The 14,460-nt window shown below is 40.5% G+C and overlaps 1 protein-coding gene across 1 annotated transcript; it reads right to left on the bottom strand.

Annotated features, from left to right (window-relative positions):
- Nucleotides 1–1,423: 1,423 nt before the first annotated feature.
- Nucleotides 1,424–4,751, bottom strand: ATP5MC3 (ATP synthase membrane subunit c locus 3). The gene is made up of 5 exons (XM_074548457.1): nucleotides 4,594–4,751; nucleotides 4,435–4,512; nucleotides 3,384–3,461; nucleotides 2,840–3,033; nucleotides 1,424–1,668 (listed from the first exon to the last, which is right to left on the bottom strand). Exons 1-5 carry the CDS (start codon nucleotides 4,711–4,713, stop codon nucleotides 1,554–1,556), a joined length of 585 nt encoding a protein of 194 aa, XP_074404558.1. The 5' UTR covers nucleotides 4,714–4,751; the 3' UTR covers nucleotides 1,424–1,553.
- Between the last annotated feature and the right edge of the window lie 9,709 nt (nucleotides 4,752–14,460).

Genomic DNA, 14,460 nt, shown 5'->3' with positions numbered 1-14,460 from the left:
TTCAGCCAGGACAAATGCACTGTCAGCTTTGCAAATCAGTGGCTTCCAAGAATGGGTAATAGCAGGTCCCTAAAATCAGCACTGCATGAGCATAGACCACATGGAAGATACCTGCAATATGCTTCACCTCCTACCCCCTCTCACTCCTCAAAATCCCCACTTCCTGATCTACTCATGTAAGACACTACTAATATTGTTCTAAAGCTACTAATTTGCTTCCTATTCTACACTTCTGAAATTCACATATATAAAAGAACAGTCTCTGTATTGCAATTACTGTTTTCTACTAAGAACGTGTGGGGCAAGTTATTTCTTGTGCTAGGTTCCAGAATTTTGCTACACAAATTCTACAATCATTTAGGTTGGGAAACACCTTTAAGGAAAGGTGTTTTAGACCTTTAAGATCATTAAGTCCAACTGTTAACACTGCAAAGTCCACCATAAACTAAAGTGGTCTAAAGTCCACTAAACTGTATTTCTTTGAATACCTACTTGGTACTTTTTAATTCAGATTAAAACAAAATCTTACCTACACCTTACACTTATTTTAGTTATTAATCATTTCTGCATTTCCTCCAATAAAAATTCTTATATTGAATTCAGTAATTACTTAGCAGCAAGATGACAAAAACATTTAACAAGCTTGGCTTGCATTCTTATAAAGTTCAGCTTTATTTTTTGTTATATATCAGATTATTTAGTATTCTGGATAAGGTTTGAGATGCTATCAAGCCCCCCACCAGGTAAGTACAGTAGCACTCAGTGCTTTCCTCCAAGTATGGATGACACCATAAATCCATTTAGACTGGTACAAGAGAAGCACAGGTAGATACTGCAGCTATTTTTTTTAACCAAAATGCTTTAATCCTAATGCTCTTCAAAGAATGTGTGAGATAATGCAAGGTTGACTACAAAACTGGAAAGCTGGAAGCTCTCTTTGAATTAGTTGATGCCAAAATTGCAGTAACTAAATGAAATATAATGTCCATGTATCACAACTAAATGCCTTGGACTGCACTAAAGCAGTTGTATATTTAGCTCAATGGAGATACTGGTCAGATCCATGTGGAAAGCCTGCCATGGTAATCAAAATATCTGGTGTACATGAAAACTGATACGAAGTGTCCTATCACCTTCATGGATTTCTGTTTGGCTCCTTCTATCAAGAGGTGCCAGAAGGTGTGTCAGCTAGCTTAAGAAAAAACAAAAACACAAGTGAAGGAACAAGGCCAGCAATACAGACTTAATCTCTGCATCCTTTGATCTTTTAAGTATATGCCACGTTAATTTTAATAAATGAAATGTTTGACTGGAAGAGTGCTATGCATATGTCATTATCAGGAGCAATCCGTGGAGACTGAATTACAAAATGTCATCTTCCAGATACCCTAGAGTGAGAAAGACAATAAATGAAGGCAACAAGTTGACAGTTAAAGTTGTTATCTTTAATGAAATGACTTTGGAAATAGCATTAATTTCCATGACACCAACATTTTGGGAGTCCCGTAAAATGCAGTTACATTCCAATGCCAATATTACAGGCAGATCTCCATTCACATGGCAAATAGGATCAAGAAAGCAACCATCAGACAGAAGAGACCCATAGCTTCAGACAGGGCGAATCCCAGGATAGCATATGAGAACAGCTGCTGCTTCAGAGAAGGATTTCTAAAAGAAAGAGAAGGCGTAAGTCTTTTTTATCCTTACAATTAAGATGTTTTTCATGCAGTTTAACCTCATAGTTCCTTGCAACAGATTCTGAAATGGGAAAATCCAATAAATCCAAGCAATTTTTTGCAAGGATCTCACTGAAGACAAATTAGCTGGCAATTAAGACGAGACTCAGGTCTAATTTAGAAATTTATTTCACATCTGTGACATGAGAACCACACTCCCAAGGAATTTCATGTGTATCATGTTTTAACCAGCTCTCAAGGCAAATTCAGGAACTGAAACCACTTAAGAGTAGGAAAAAAACAACAAAAAAAGTTGAAGCAGTTTGTTGCAAAAATGCAATGAGTATGCCTTCAAGAAGTGAGAGGAGAAAATCTCCAATATAAATCTATGAAGCAATGCTCTACCACTGCTTATTGACATGTTCATGCCAAATTCAAAACTTGATATAAGAATTTTGTACTGGAAACACTTGTTTCTTGAAGTGGAAAGTGAGCTTCCTTGTCTTCAAAAAGGCTTAAAAATCTTTACCAAGAAGTTAAGACTTAACTGGTTGAAAAAGTAGTGAAGAACATGAGACTTCTTTTATGCCTGTATCAGTTCTGCTCTTCCATGATGTCATGTGAACTACTTCTATTACAGGAATGTTGTAAAATTACCTGAAAGTTCATCCCTACTACAAAATCCTCACCCTTGCCCCCTTCAGATTTCTAGAAGGAACTAATTTGCTAAAATAACTGCATATTCTGAGATGCAAAGCTAAATGTGTTCAAAAACATCCATTCCTACCTAAACGATTCTGAGTATGAAGACTATTTAGGACTTTTCCTCTTACATGGGGAAAAATACAGGCTGGATTTTTATTTCAGTTCTGGAACTGAATGCTTAAACACTGGACTTCAGGGACCAAAAGACCAACCAAGTCTAATGATGCAATTTCTTTCATGGCTCTCCTCCAGGAAGAGCGTACAAAGTTCTGAATTTAACAACAGAGCCATCCTGATGGATATGGTACAGTTTCATAAGATTCTCTTCAGCCATGTGTATCAGTAACAGTAATCATTAACAGAATTTATTACACTGCCATTATATTTTCTACAGTTCAGCTGTCTCAAGATACATCTGCATACAATTAAATACTTTTTAAGAGAGAGAGATTGATTACCTGGCATAACCAATGATTAGACTACCGAAGACTGTTCCAATTCCAGCACCAGAACCAGCCACACCTACTGTGGCTGCACCAGCACCAATGAATTTGGCAGCAGTGTCAATGTCCCTGCTGATAGCACTAGTCTGGAATTCCCTAAGTGCTAGTTGGGAGATAGTATTTTGGGCCCCGATAACTGTTGACTTGCCCTAAGAAAACAAAACATAAATAAACATTATATTCAGACAAAAGACCATGTGATAGCGTTATTATGCAGTTTTAAAAGTTGTATTAGATCCATTGTCTACTTATTATTCAGAGTGATGAGACTGTTAAGTCATAAATTTCAGAATGTTACCTGTTCCACCTGAAAGTATCAACTTTAAAGGTGAAAGACTTCTCAGGAAAAAGAGCAAGACAGCAACAAGTATTATTAGGTGTTTGACTTAAAGCAAGTTTCACACTATAGGTATTGAGTTAGTACAAGTGAACTCTAGGTTGAGGACATTTAGGCTCACCAGGTAATTTAGGAAGATACAGAATTTTGTTTATAAGGTACCTCTCCATTCTTGACCTCTGGCCTAGACAACACAGATGCCGAAATTGGTCTGTACAAGACTCTTGATCCAGCACGGATCTGTAAGAGGAGGAAAAAAACTATAAAAAAAATGAAACATTTGATCACAGCTGTTCCATACAATAGCCTGTAAGGCAGTAAGACTATTAGCTACTAAGCCATTTGTCTTCCTTGAAAGACAGCAATCTCTGAACAGCTGCATACACAATAAACGATACGGAAGCAAGCGCTGCCATGCAATCTGACAGCGCCGTTTTCAGAAGATATATAGCAAATAGCCACACCATTGAGTGAACATATACATGCATTATGCTGACACAAAATGGAGCAAAACAGCCACAAAAAATCCCGACCGACCATGAAGCAGTGAAACACATTTCAAAATGAACAAATAAAAGCCATCAAAATGATTTTCGAAGCTGCTAAATGCACAGATGTAACCCAGACTTTTAAATTTAGCGAGGCACAAATGAATGAATCGTTTTTCACAAGAGGCCTGCATGTGTCCTTGGGCTCCCAGCAGTCTAAGGTCATATCGGCTCTTGCACAAAGCTCTTCCTGCAGGGAAAACCTGGGCCTGGACCATGCACAATGAGACCTTCTGCAGGCCAGAGAGGGCATTTTCATGCAGGACAGTCTTTTATCTCCGCAAGGACAAAGAACTGCGGCCTTGCCCAGGACAAGCAACAGGCTGGAGTTTGACCTACAGCGAGGCTCGGAGCGCAGCAGGCCCGGGAGCTGCTGGCGGCGCTGACCTCCCCCTCCTTGGGCCCCCGCTCGCCCTGGCAGCGGGCCCCGGCCGCGCCAAGGAGGCAGGAAGGAGAACGCGGCCCTGCCGCAGTCTGCCCGACCCCCGCCCCCACTCCTTCGCTCTCGGGCGGGCAGCGCTCGGCACGGGCCCGTCCCACGCCGCTGCCGCGGGGCTCGGAGGCCCGCCCGACCCGCGATCGCCCCGCCGCCGGCACCGACCCCGCCGCCGACACGGACGGGGCCGGTGACGAAGCGCAGGCGCCCCCCGCGCACCCCCACTCACCAGGGAGGGCGAGGTGGCGAGCTTGGCGCAGGCGAACATCTTAGCTGGCGGCGTCCCGGGGCTCAGGATCCGGCGTCTCTGCGGAGAGAGGGAGAGGGTGAGAGTGCGGCGGGCGGGGGCGGCGATGGGCGCGGATGGCGGGAGTGGCGGGGCTCTCACCGCTGCGGTGCCGCGCTCGGGCCGACGGGCGGGAGGGCTGGGCCGGCTGTGCGCAGGCGCGGCGGGGCCGGGCGGCGGAAGGGGCGGAGCGCGGCCAAGGTCACTTTGTGTGGGCGCCATTGGCGGCGGCGGGAGGCGTGGGGTATGCGCGCTGCTTCCTCGCGCAGCCGCAGTGCGCCAGTGCGCCCGCCGCCCGCGGGGGCGTGGTTCGGCCGTGAGGGCGGCACCGTCAGGGTGTCACTGTGGCACCGTGAGACTGTCAGCGTGAGAGTGTCACCTTTTCACCGTGAGGGTGGTACCGTGAGAGTGGTACCGTGTCACCGTGAGGGCGGCGCTGCCGAGGGCGGTGTCAGTGTCGGTGTCCCCGGCGCAGTGTTGGCGTCTCGCCCCATCTCCGGCGCTCGGGTCACGGCAGGGAAAGGGGGCGCGTCCGAGGACACCCGTTGTGTGCAAGAAGCCCCTACTGTTCCATTAGTCATTTCTGCACCATGAGCAGATTCACACCCAAGTAACGAAAGAATCCTTTGTAATCAAGATTAACCGAAATAGGATTATCTTCACTGAGCTGAGCACGTGTTCCTGAGATTCCCACTTTAATCACTTACATGTACTTTGATGTTTTTCATTTGATAATGAGATTGTTATTTCAATAGTAATTTGCAATTGTAAGTGGTATTAGTGCCAACTAGTAAAAATGCTGAAAAATCGACGTTGTGGCTAAAACACTGGGAAACATTTATCTAAATTGTACAATTTTCATTGGATACAATCTGCGCCATAAAAGTAAATTCTAAAATTGTGTGCTGCAAGCGGTCTCCAATGGACCAAGTAAGGGGCTGTGTGTGTATTTGGGGATGGGAACAGTCTCAGGATGGGTGCTGGACTCCTGCAGACTTACAGGACAATTGACATTGCTGTCACTGGTTAATCCACAGGTGCCACAAAGCTGAGACATGCTCCATATCAGCAACCTGAACACCTCCCTACAAACATGATCAAGGTGCTTTCAGCAGCTGCCTACTAGTGTTAACCATAATGTTATTTTTATAAACTACAACACACTGTCTTCTGATCCATAGGTACAGGGGAGAGAAATCAGTTGTAGGTCCAAAGGTGAGAGGCAACAGAACAATTTGAATTTCCTGGCCTTCTGTTTCCTTCCTCAATCCAGCAGCAAGCTTGGTTTGGTTCCAGTGAGCATCCAGAGTCTTAGTGACAGCAGTAAAAAGTCAGTCTGTAAAAAGGCCAGCAAAAGAAGTTATACGCCAGTGGTTTTGGTTTTTTAGTTTTTTTCCTTGTCACATTTAACACACATTTTTTTGGGAACTGAGGTGCATGGGCAGATCTGACGTGTCTGCCACATGGTTCTTCCATAGACAAACACTAAGAAATAAATATCAATGGCAAAACTCTTTAATGGTTAGGCAAAACTTTTCATTCAATAATTCATTCATTCATTCAAAAAAAATTCAATCCATATGCTATTGCGGGAATAAGTGTTTCCATCACCATGGATAAAACCATAAAGCAAAGGCAAATGCTGCAGTGTTGGAATGACTCAGAGGTGACATGCTGCTGCACAGTGACATTTCTGAAGACGGGTACTTCACCTTAGGAAGTGCAGCAGCCAGCAGGGTTCTGCAACAAAGGAATTCACTTCCTCATGGAAGGAAGCACAGCAGTTAGAGACGTGCTTTCTCACTGGGAAACTGGAGGTCTGGACCTCCAGGCATGAAACAAATCTTCCCTTAGCTCTCATGAATGGAGAAGAAAGTGAAAATTACTCTCCTGTGTACACACAGCACAAAGTCACACGGACTCAAAACCGCATTAAACAAAAACACTCTTCTTTCACAAAAGAAATGCTCTCTTCTGTCACAATTCCCACCCCAGAATGTTTTTTAAAGATGCATTCACAAGCCATTTGTTGTGAGCCATGTCAAAACCACTATTAAACACTGGTTTATTGTTGCTTTTAAGGCATAACATCTGATATTGTATTGTGAAAGTGACTCAGTCGTTCCTTTCAGGAGGATTTTGAAGAGCTGTTACTGATCTCTGGGGGCCAGGCTGAGTTTAATTCAAGAAGATCTTCATAAAGAAATACTTGTTAATCTCACACAGTTTGCTATCCTATGGCTGACCTGCTGGTAGGTCCCCAAGGAAGGGCATCAGTGCACTAAAGACAGTGTAATTTCTAGTTGCTCACTACATTTATGAAAATCTTTTTAGGCAGGTTCTCAGTTTTCCAATTGTCTCTCCCTGTCAGGACCAGTTATGCTCATGGGCAGTAGCCAAGGATGCCAGAGGAGATATTCTCCCCACTTTGCCCTGGGCAGGGAAGGCAGAGTGCAGATGACTGAGCAGTACCTGGTGCCTGAAGAGCCAGTCCTCTCCCACAGCTCCTGTGGCCTTACAATTCCCTGCTGCCGAGCTAGGTTTGTGTCACAGCAGTAAGAACAGCAAATGACCACTAGCTGTGGTTCCACCAATATGGCCTTCTCCTCTCCCAGAAAGGCAAGAGAAATTTTCCAAGATTTCTAAAAAAACTTCTCCTGGAACCATAAGGCTTCTCCCAGTCTTTTTGTCCTTATTTTAAGAAAAGAAACATCTGTTTCACCCTCACTGCCAAGCAGCTCATTTGGTTCACTGATGGATCCATGCACCAGTCCTAGAGTGACATGAACTTTCACTTATAACCCTGAAATGAATTGGTATCTACATATATCAAGCTCTGAATACTACCATACATGAGTATCAGCAGAATGGATGTTGCATATAAATGGCATTTTTTTGGTGACTTCTTAGAGTGCTATCAAGCCTTATATCTGTGCAGAAAGCAGGTAATAAGGCAGCTGGGAACAGTACCCATAAACTGGAATGCTTGCCTGATAGATATGGGCTGGGTTTCCTCTAGGTACAGGTAAATAATGGTAGCTGCATACTGGTTCAGTTGAGCAACTACAGTCCTGTGCAATGCTAAATCAATGAGCATGTCCTGAGTGCTTTGCACTGGAGGGTCTGCCAGAATTCAACATTTATTATTAATAACTTATAAAACATGAATGTCTATATCTGAGTTTTCTATATTTGCTGAAGGAGAAATCTTGCCTAGTTAAGAGAAATCCCATTGTCCAAAGCCTAAATAAAATGTTCTGCTGCTAGATCGAAACCTATTCCTTCAGGTTAAATTTTATCTCCCAGCAGAGGATTATTAACTCAAAACATGTCACACATTCACACTAGTCTTTTTTAAAAATCTGTTTTGAAGAGGAGACGTATCTGGAAAACCAATATATTCCAATAACTCTTAATTGTTGGAACACCCCCAAAGGATGAAATTGGATCAAAGGCCTCCTGAGATTATCCTAATGTTGTGAAATATTTTAAAACTTAAGGTGTATTACCTCAGGGTTAGCTCTCTTGAACATCCAGATTTATGATGTACTTTGCAGGGCATTGATTGATATTGATTTACAAAGTCAGGGGTTTTCAGTGTTTTTCACAGCCTGGGCCATGTTTCAGTTCTACCTCTTCCACTCACAACTTGAATCTTCCTATTCAGGATTCATAGAACTGGAGCAATGCGTTATGGAAAGAAAAGATTCATAGAGCAGAATTAATACACTCCAGAGTATTGAAACCATTTTTGCTCTGGGAAGAAGGAAAAAAGCCCTTATTAGATGGCTCTGCTTTAAGCAGAAATTCTCTTGGTGGCACTCTCTTAATACCTGTTCACGTTACTGATTATTAGTAGTTGACCAATTTTGATATAAGTCATGTTTTAATTGCAGAGTTGGCTGGATCATAAGAGGTTCTTCATGGGAATACAGATGATAAAGTTTTTTCTCTAAATTCTAAACTTCTTTACAAGAAAAAGGGAGAAACTGTCTCTTCAGTGATCTTTGTCCCCAAGAGTACTTATCCAAGCATTTTTTCCCCTAAAATTTGGTTTTTTATAGTCTCAATGGCTTTTTCCAGTGAAGAGCAGGAGGCAATTAACAAAGTAGAGCTAATTTAGGCTGTAGAGCATTCTCAACATTCCATTGATTATTTTAACACCTGAGTCCCAGAAATGGATGACATTAGCCACCAACATTGTTCCATGTTCATACTTGGCAAGATTTGGAATGTGTGCTAATATTGTTGAGAACATTCATGCAATTTGAATGGGAAATCATTATAATCCTTATAATGTAATTTTTGGGTCTTTAAGATCTGCTTTAAATATCACAATGATTGTATAAGTAGAGTGTGCTATACCACAGCTATATATGTCCAAATGGGATGTTGTCAAGAGGAAAAACATTCTGCTTCAGCAGAAATTCAGCATGGAGAAGAGGAAAATTCATCTTCATTCTGACTGTTGGATTCTGGTAGCAAGTGACATCAAGGCTCCAAGACACCTTGCCAGAAAAGACTGGCAGAGCTATTTTCCCTCTGGATAACAAGCCCTATTGTCTAGCATTCAGGTTCTACTGGTTACTTTTACAATGCTGTACAACAGTGTAAACATTAAAAATACACCCAGCCTTTTGTAAAACCCAGAATGTCACAAGGTGGAAGACAATCCTATACTTTTAAAATTAATTTTATATGTCAGCAAAAATTATCACTTTTTCTATAAAATTATGATTCCCTATTTTAATGTAACTTTTATTTATATTCCATACAATCTTATAATTTTTTAAGTTGGAAAAGCCATCAGAGATTATTGAGTCCAACCACTAACCTTTGCAATGTAACTTAAAGTGGAAGGAAATGTCAGGTTCACTAATAGTTTCACTTTATGCTTCACAACTGTTACACTGTGTGTGTCAGGATTGTAACATTCAGGGTGAACTCTCATGTGTTTAAAAATTATTATTATGCATCTGCCTAATATTTTTTGGAAATTGATTTTTGAGGAAAAGCTGTAATAAAAAAATCCACTGATATTTAATCAAAGTAATTTTTATAAATGCACAGAAGATTCAGAACATTTAGAATGAATATATCTCTTCATGTATTTTAGAACATTACTTTAGAACATAAACTCTTTTAACTAAACTATAACTAAGTTTTCTTACTCAGATGACTCTTGATATTCCTCAAGGCTGTGTTGCAAAAGCAGCCCATACCTGAAATGGCCAGTCAGTTCACTGGATAACACATGTGGGTTTTTAGGTTACAAAATATCACTGGATTGAATAAAAATAAATTCAGCAATGCTTTTTATGCTGCTAACAGTACTAAACACCTTTTGAACAGAAAACAAATTTCAGCTGTAAGCTGACACTATTGGCTGCACTGGTTAGAGCAGATTGGCAATCTGATTTTAACACCTTTCTTATAATACATACTACAGACAGCTGAGACTTTGCCCAAATTAGAGCCATTTTTTGTCAGAAGTATCCATCAATTTTTATAGCTGAAGTTGAAGAGATCCAAAATGAAAGAATGTTTTCTTAGTGGGCTCTTCTGGAAATACAGGCTTTTTGTGCAGGGAAAATTGCAACACCAGATTCTTAGCTTTCAAACAAAAATACCTAAGCATTTTTTTTTTTTAGATTTCTTGTTTTTCCTGTTTTTCAGAATTATATAAATAATCCTGGACAAGACTTTTTGTGTAATACATTTTGGCTGTTCATAATCTGAAAAGAGAAATGGGAAATGTAGCTGCTTAGTGCTCAAAAAAACCCTACAGGAATTAGTAAATCTTGTTTGGAGACTAAATTAGTGTTTTGGATAACTGCTCTGTTATGGCTATTTGTGTCACATAAAGAGCAAAAGCAGGGCACACAGGACTGTGGCAGGACTTTGCCTTCTTCCACATTCTTCACAGAGGCTCCACATCCAATTGATGATCCCTGGTTGGAGGGGAGATGGGACTGCAGCCCATAAATACATGCAAGGTTCATCTGCTTAATTGTAAATGACACACCTCCCAGCTCTGAATTCAGATTTTCATATCCCTGCAAACTGCTTTGAGCTCACAGCCTGAAAGGCAGAGTACAAATTAACATTATTCATTATCATCTGAAAGCTTTTCATTCTGAAGCACTTAACAGAAAACCTGTGGAATCCTTTTGACTCCAGTGCACAGGTTCTGCCCTCTAGGACCTGGTGCCAGTCTGAACCCACAGAAAAAGCTGCTCTAATTCTGTCATGCTTTGCAAGGCTCAGATGATCTACTTTTAAATGACTGTAATTGAGTTTGCTCGTAGTTACAAAAGAGATCATATATTCTCACATTTTGTACCTAAAGTAGAGAAACTCTGGACATCCTGCCACATCTAAATTCTTGGAAAGGGCTCTGTCCCTAATACTCAGACTCAATGAACCTCCTGGTTCTCTGGCATGCCTGTGTTCATTCCCATCTGTCGTGCTGGCATTGTTCCCACTCAGAATTATCTATGCCAATTTCAACAGGGCATAGGTGCTAACCAAACATGGTTTTGGAGGGACAGCTTTCATAACACAGCAAGTGCCATCTCTTTTGCCAGGAGATCCTGCTGTTTGCAAATAATTCCAGCTTAAGGCCACATGCTCCATTACATGGGATCACATCTGTAGATGCTTGTGGGTATTATTAAAAAAAAATCAACAAATGTCTACTCTATTTCTCTTACAGTTTGGCTCAGTGCTTGGAATTTTGCATGTGGAGAATGAATGCTCTGCACCTTGTTCACAAGAGTGAGCCATAGGCTGTTATATACTCTGAGCAGTTTTAACTGGTTGCTGCCTCAAAGCTGGGACAGTAAACTGCAGAAGTTTACCAGAGCTGTGCTGCTTTTTTCAAGTGCCTTTTTCACTGCTTTTTCTCTGTAGTATATTCTGAGAAGAGAATGATAGAGCATTGCTTTTTGCACCACAGCTTTTTCTTTTCTAGGTTCTCAACAGATTTTTGTGTAAGGCATATTCTGCCCCCACCCATTTGTAAAATGGCACATATGTACAACATTAATACTGCTTATTAAAGTTACTAGTCTATGTAATGCTCTGTATAAGATACATTATATTGTAGTGATATATTATACATATCATATTAGTATCATATTAGTTATAGTATAGCTGCACTTGACTCCTGTTTTGTCCCCGAACAGATTACTCGTGTTAGCAGAATTACACTGTACTGTATAAAGGCTAGAAATAGCTTAGGAAAGAGCAAAATCTCTTTATAAGCCTCAACAAAACAGCTCAAAACTATGCACAAATTTTAAAATATAACTTTGCAGTTAAGCAAAAGAACATTTTGCCCAGCATATATCTCAGAAAATACTATTTGGAATAAAATAAGACTCAGGCTACATAATTTCCAGCTATGTGTTTCCAGTCATAATTTCTGACTCCTAGATATTCTATTGTGCAGTCAGGATCCGTGGAAAATAAACCAAAAAGTGCAACCCCCTTGACATCTATAGTGTTTTCGCTGAATAGCACTAAGAAGACCTTGGTTCACATGTTGTGCATAGAAATGTACTTTTGCAAGTCAGGAGAGGTACTGTCAGTTGTTCTCTTTATAAGCAAAAATCACCTAAGGCTGTTTCTAGTTCTATTTTACCTCTTCCTAAAAAATGTTTAATCTAAGAATGTACAGAAGAGTCAAACGTTTTAGAGTCCTAGCGTTTCAAGGATGCAGAGTGACAAGCAGACGAGTATATTGAAAAATTCTGTTGGGAATCAAGGTCTAAAATAATCAAACATTTCTACTGGCTGTACATTTCAGAGTAGTAACGGTATATTTCTGATAATTTTGTTGTTTAGCATGTTTTTGACATTGGGTACAGTTGACAAGATTTCATGGGCTTTGAAACATACTTAATGTGCTTTTCCTGTGCTATTGATAACTTCGAAATACTGCATTGAAATAAGAAATAAAAAATAAGCCTAATTTTACAGTACATTTCTCATCAATTGTAACTAAGCTTTACATCCTCTCACCTGTCTTCCATCCTTAGCCTTTTAGCAGCTAAGCTGACCTTGAGGGCTGTCAGTGCTGATTTTTTTCCATACCACTTGGACTCAGAGATACTTTGTTTTGCTTTTCCTTATCTTCTCTATTGATAAGTCTCCTGAAAGTGCTCCTTCATAATAATTGCATACCTGAGAAAACACCCTCAGGTAAGTGCAGCAGAGTGCCAGAAGAGATGTGTTATTAGTGCCATGGAATGGAAAACTTCAAGACACATGCTTGAGAGAACAGAGGTTTTCCAATCCAATAGCTCATGAGGGGTGAAAAGACAGTTCTGCAGTCAGACAAGGAGCTCCCTCATGGGAGGGCTGTTGCACTTTTGGGTGAGTCGTATTTTGATGGTTTCTTACCAGCCATAACAGCAAAGTTATAAGGCTGCTTGGTCAGTCTCAGCTCTGAGATGTTGCAGTGAACAGCCACTCCATTATCTCTCTATACAAACCTCAAATTTATCCCCTAAAATATGAAGTCAGACGAGGTACACTTGTTAGGGAACACCTACCAGCAGCATTGCCAGGGCACACAGCTGAGGAGTTGTAAAAAATGACTGGTGCATGTCTAGGCAGCTTGGAAGCTTTGGCTCATGGAAACTGCTATCTCTAGAACAATAATTAAAGATAGCTGATTTTAAAAAAACATGTCTGGATTGCTCCAATTCATGGCTGGACTGTGTTTTTAATGTCTCTAAAATGACTAATAGTGTGTATAGTGACATCCAGTGTTCAGTTAGATCAACCACAGGTCTGTGTTCCGTAAAGCCTTTCAATTAAAAGATTTACTACAGACCCTATTTAAAATGCCTATGTAAAGATAGTAGATAACCTGCCAACTGCAACACACCTCCACAATAAAAATTTCCTTCCTGGCTTGTTGGGGAGCAAGAATGGTGTGCCTCTTGTATAATCCTTTAACTTTCTTTCTTTATGACAGCAAGCGTCTGATTATTCCCAGGTGGCTTTGATTTCTTCCTTCTCTGCTTCTGTTGCTGTGAATGTGGCCATTAGGGCACAGTCATAAAGGATGTGTTCACCACTTCCTTCTCTGTCTGTCTCTTAACAGAGCCACAAGTCCACCGTCTTCTATCCACATTAATTCCCTGAGGTATCCACACAGTATTTGTGTTGACTGCCTTAATTTTGATCTTCTCTAATCATTCCCTGCCAGATGGCAGTTAAAGTTTAATGGTCCCTGTAAAAATAGTTCCCTTTCTTCTTTTAATCAGTCATGTGTGTTTGCTTAGCTAACTGTTAGATGTTCAGAAAGCACGAAGGGACCACCAACACAATTACTTCAAAATACACATCCTTATTGTGATTTCAGAGTTATGTAAAAGTGAAGGGCTATAGTGTAACCAAGATTCCTGGAAATTAGTATGGGCTACATGACCTTAAATTTTCTTTATTTCTTTAGATTTATTAAAAAGATTAAACTAATAATTTGTGACATTTCATATAATCAAAAGTAGATTACTTTTAGTATTTTCTAGGCTCAAATGTATTTTCTGTGCTAGAAAGCATATCAGTATTATGCTTTAAAGGATGAATTGAGCAATACACTTCAGGATATGCTCAACTTTAAGTACATGTCTGTGTCTAATGATAGATGATAGGGCCTTGAGCAAGGTACTTTGACGTATGCTTCATCTTAGGCCCCTAAGTAGTTCCAATGAAATAATTTACCTTCTTGAATTTTAAAGAGTATGTATAGACACCTAATGACACAGAACCTGAAATTCTCCAGTATGTGTTTTCTTGATTGAAGCTTATTAGAGGTTTAGGCTTTTGCTGAATTGAGAATTTAATTCAATTGCATATTCATGCTATGCCTAAGTAACAAATCACTTCAGAGGCAAATGGTTTAAGCTATATCAGACACCTATGGAGTGAGCAGGTAAGATTATACCCCTGAGGAAT

The sequence above is a fragment of the Zonotrichia albicollis genome, chromosome 10 (assembly GCF_047830755.1).
Source record: "Zonotrichia albicollis isolate bZonAlb1 chromosome 10, bZonAlb1.hap1, whole genome shotgun sequence".
NCBI classification, from domain to species: Eukaryota; Metazoa; Chordata; class Aves; order Passeriformes; family Passerellidae; genus Zonotrichia; species Zonotrichia albicollis.
Note: the sequence above shows the minus strand (reverse complement) of the source record. Positions and strands in the feature narration are given on the sequence as shown.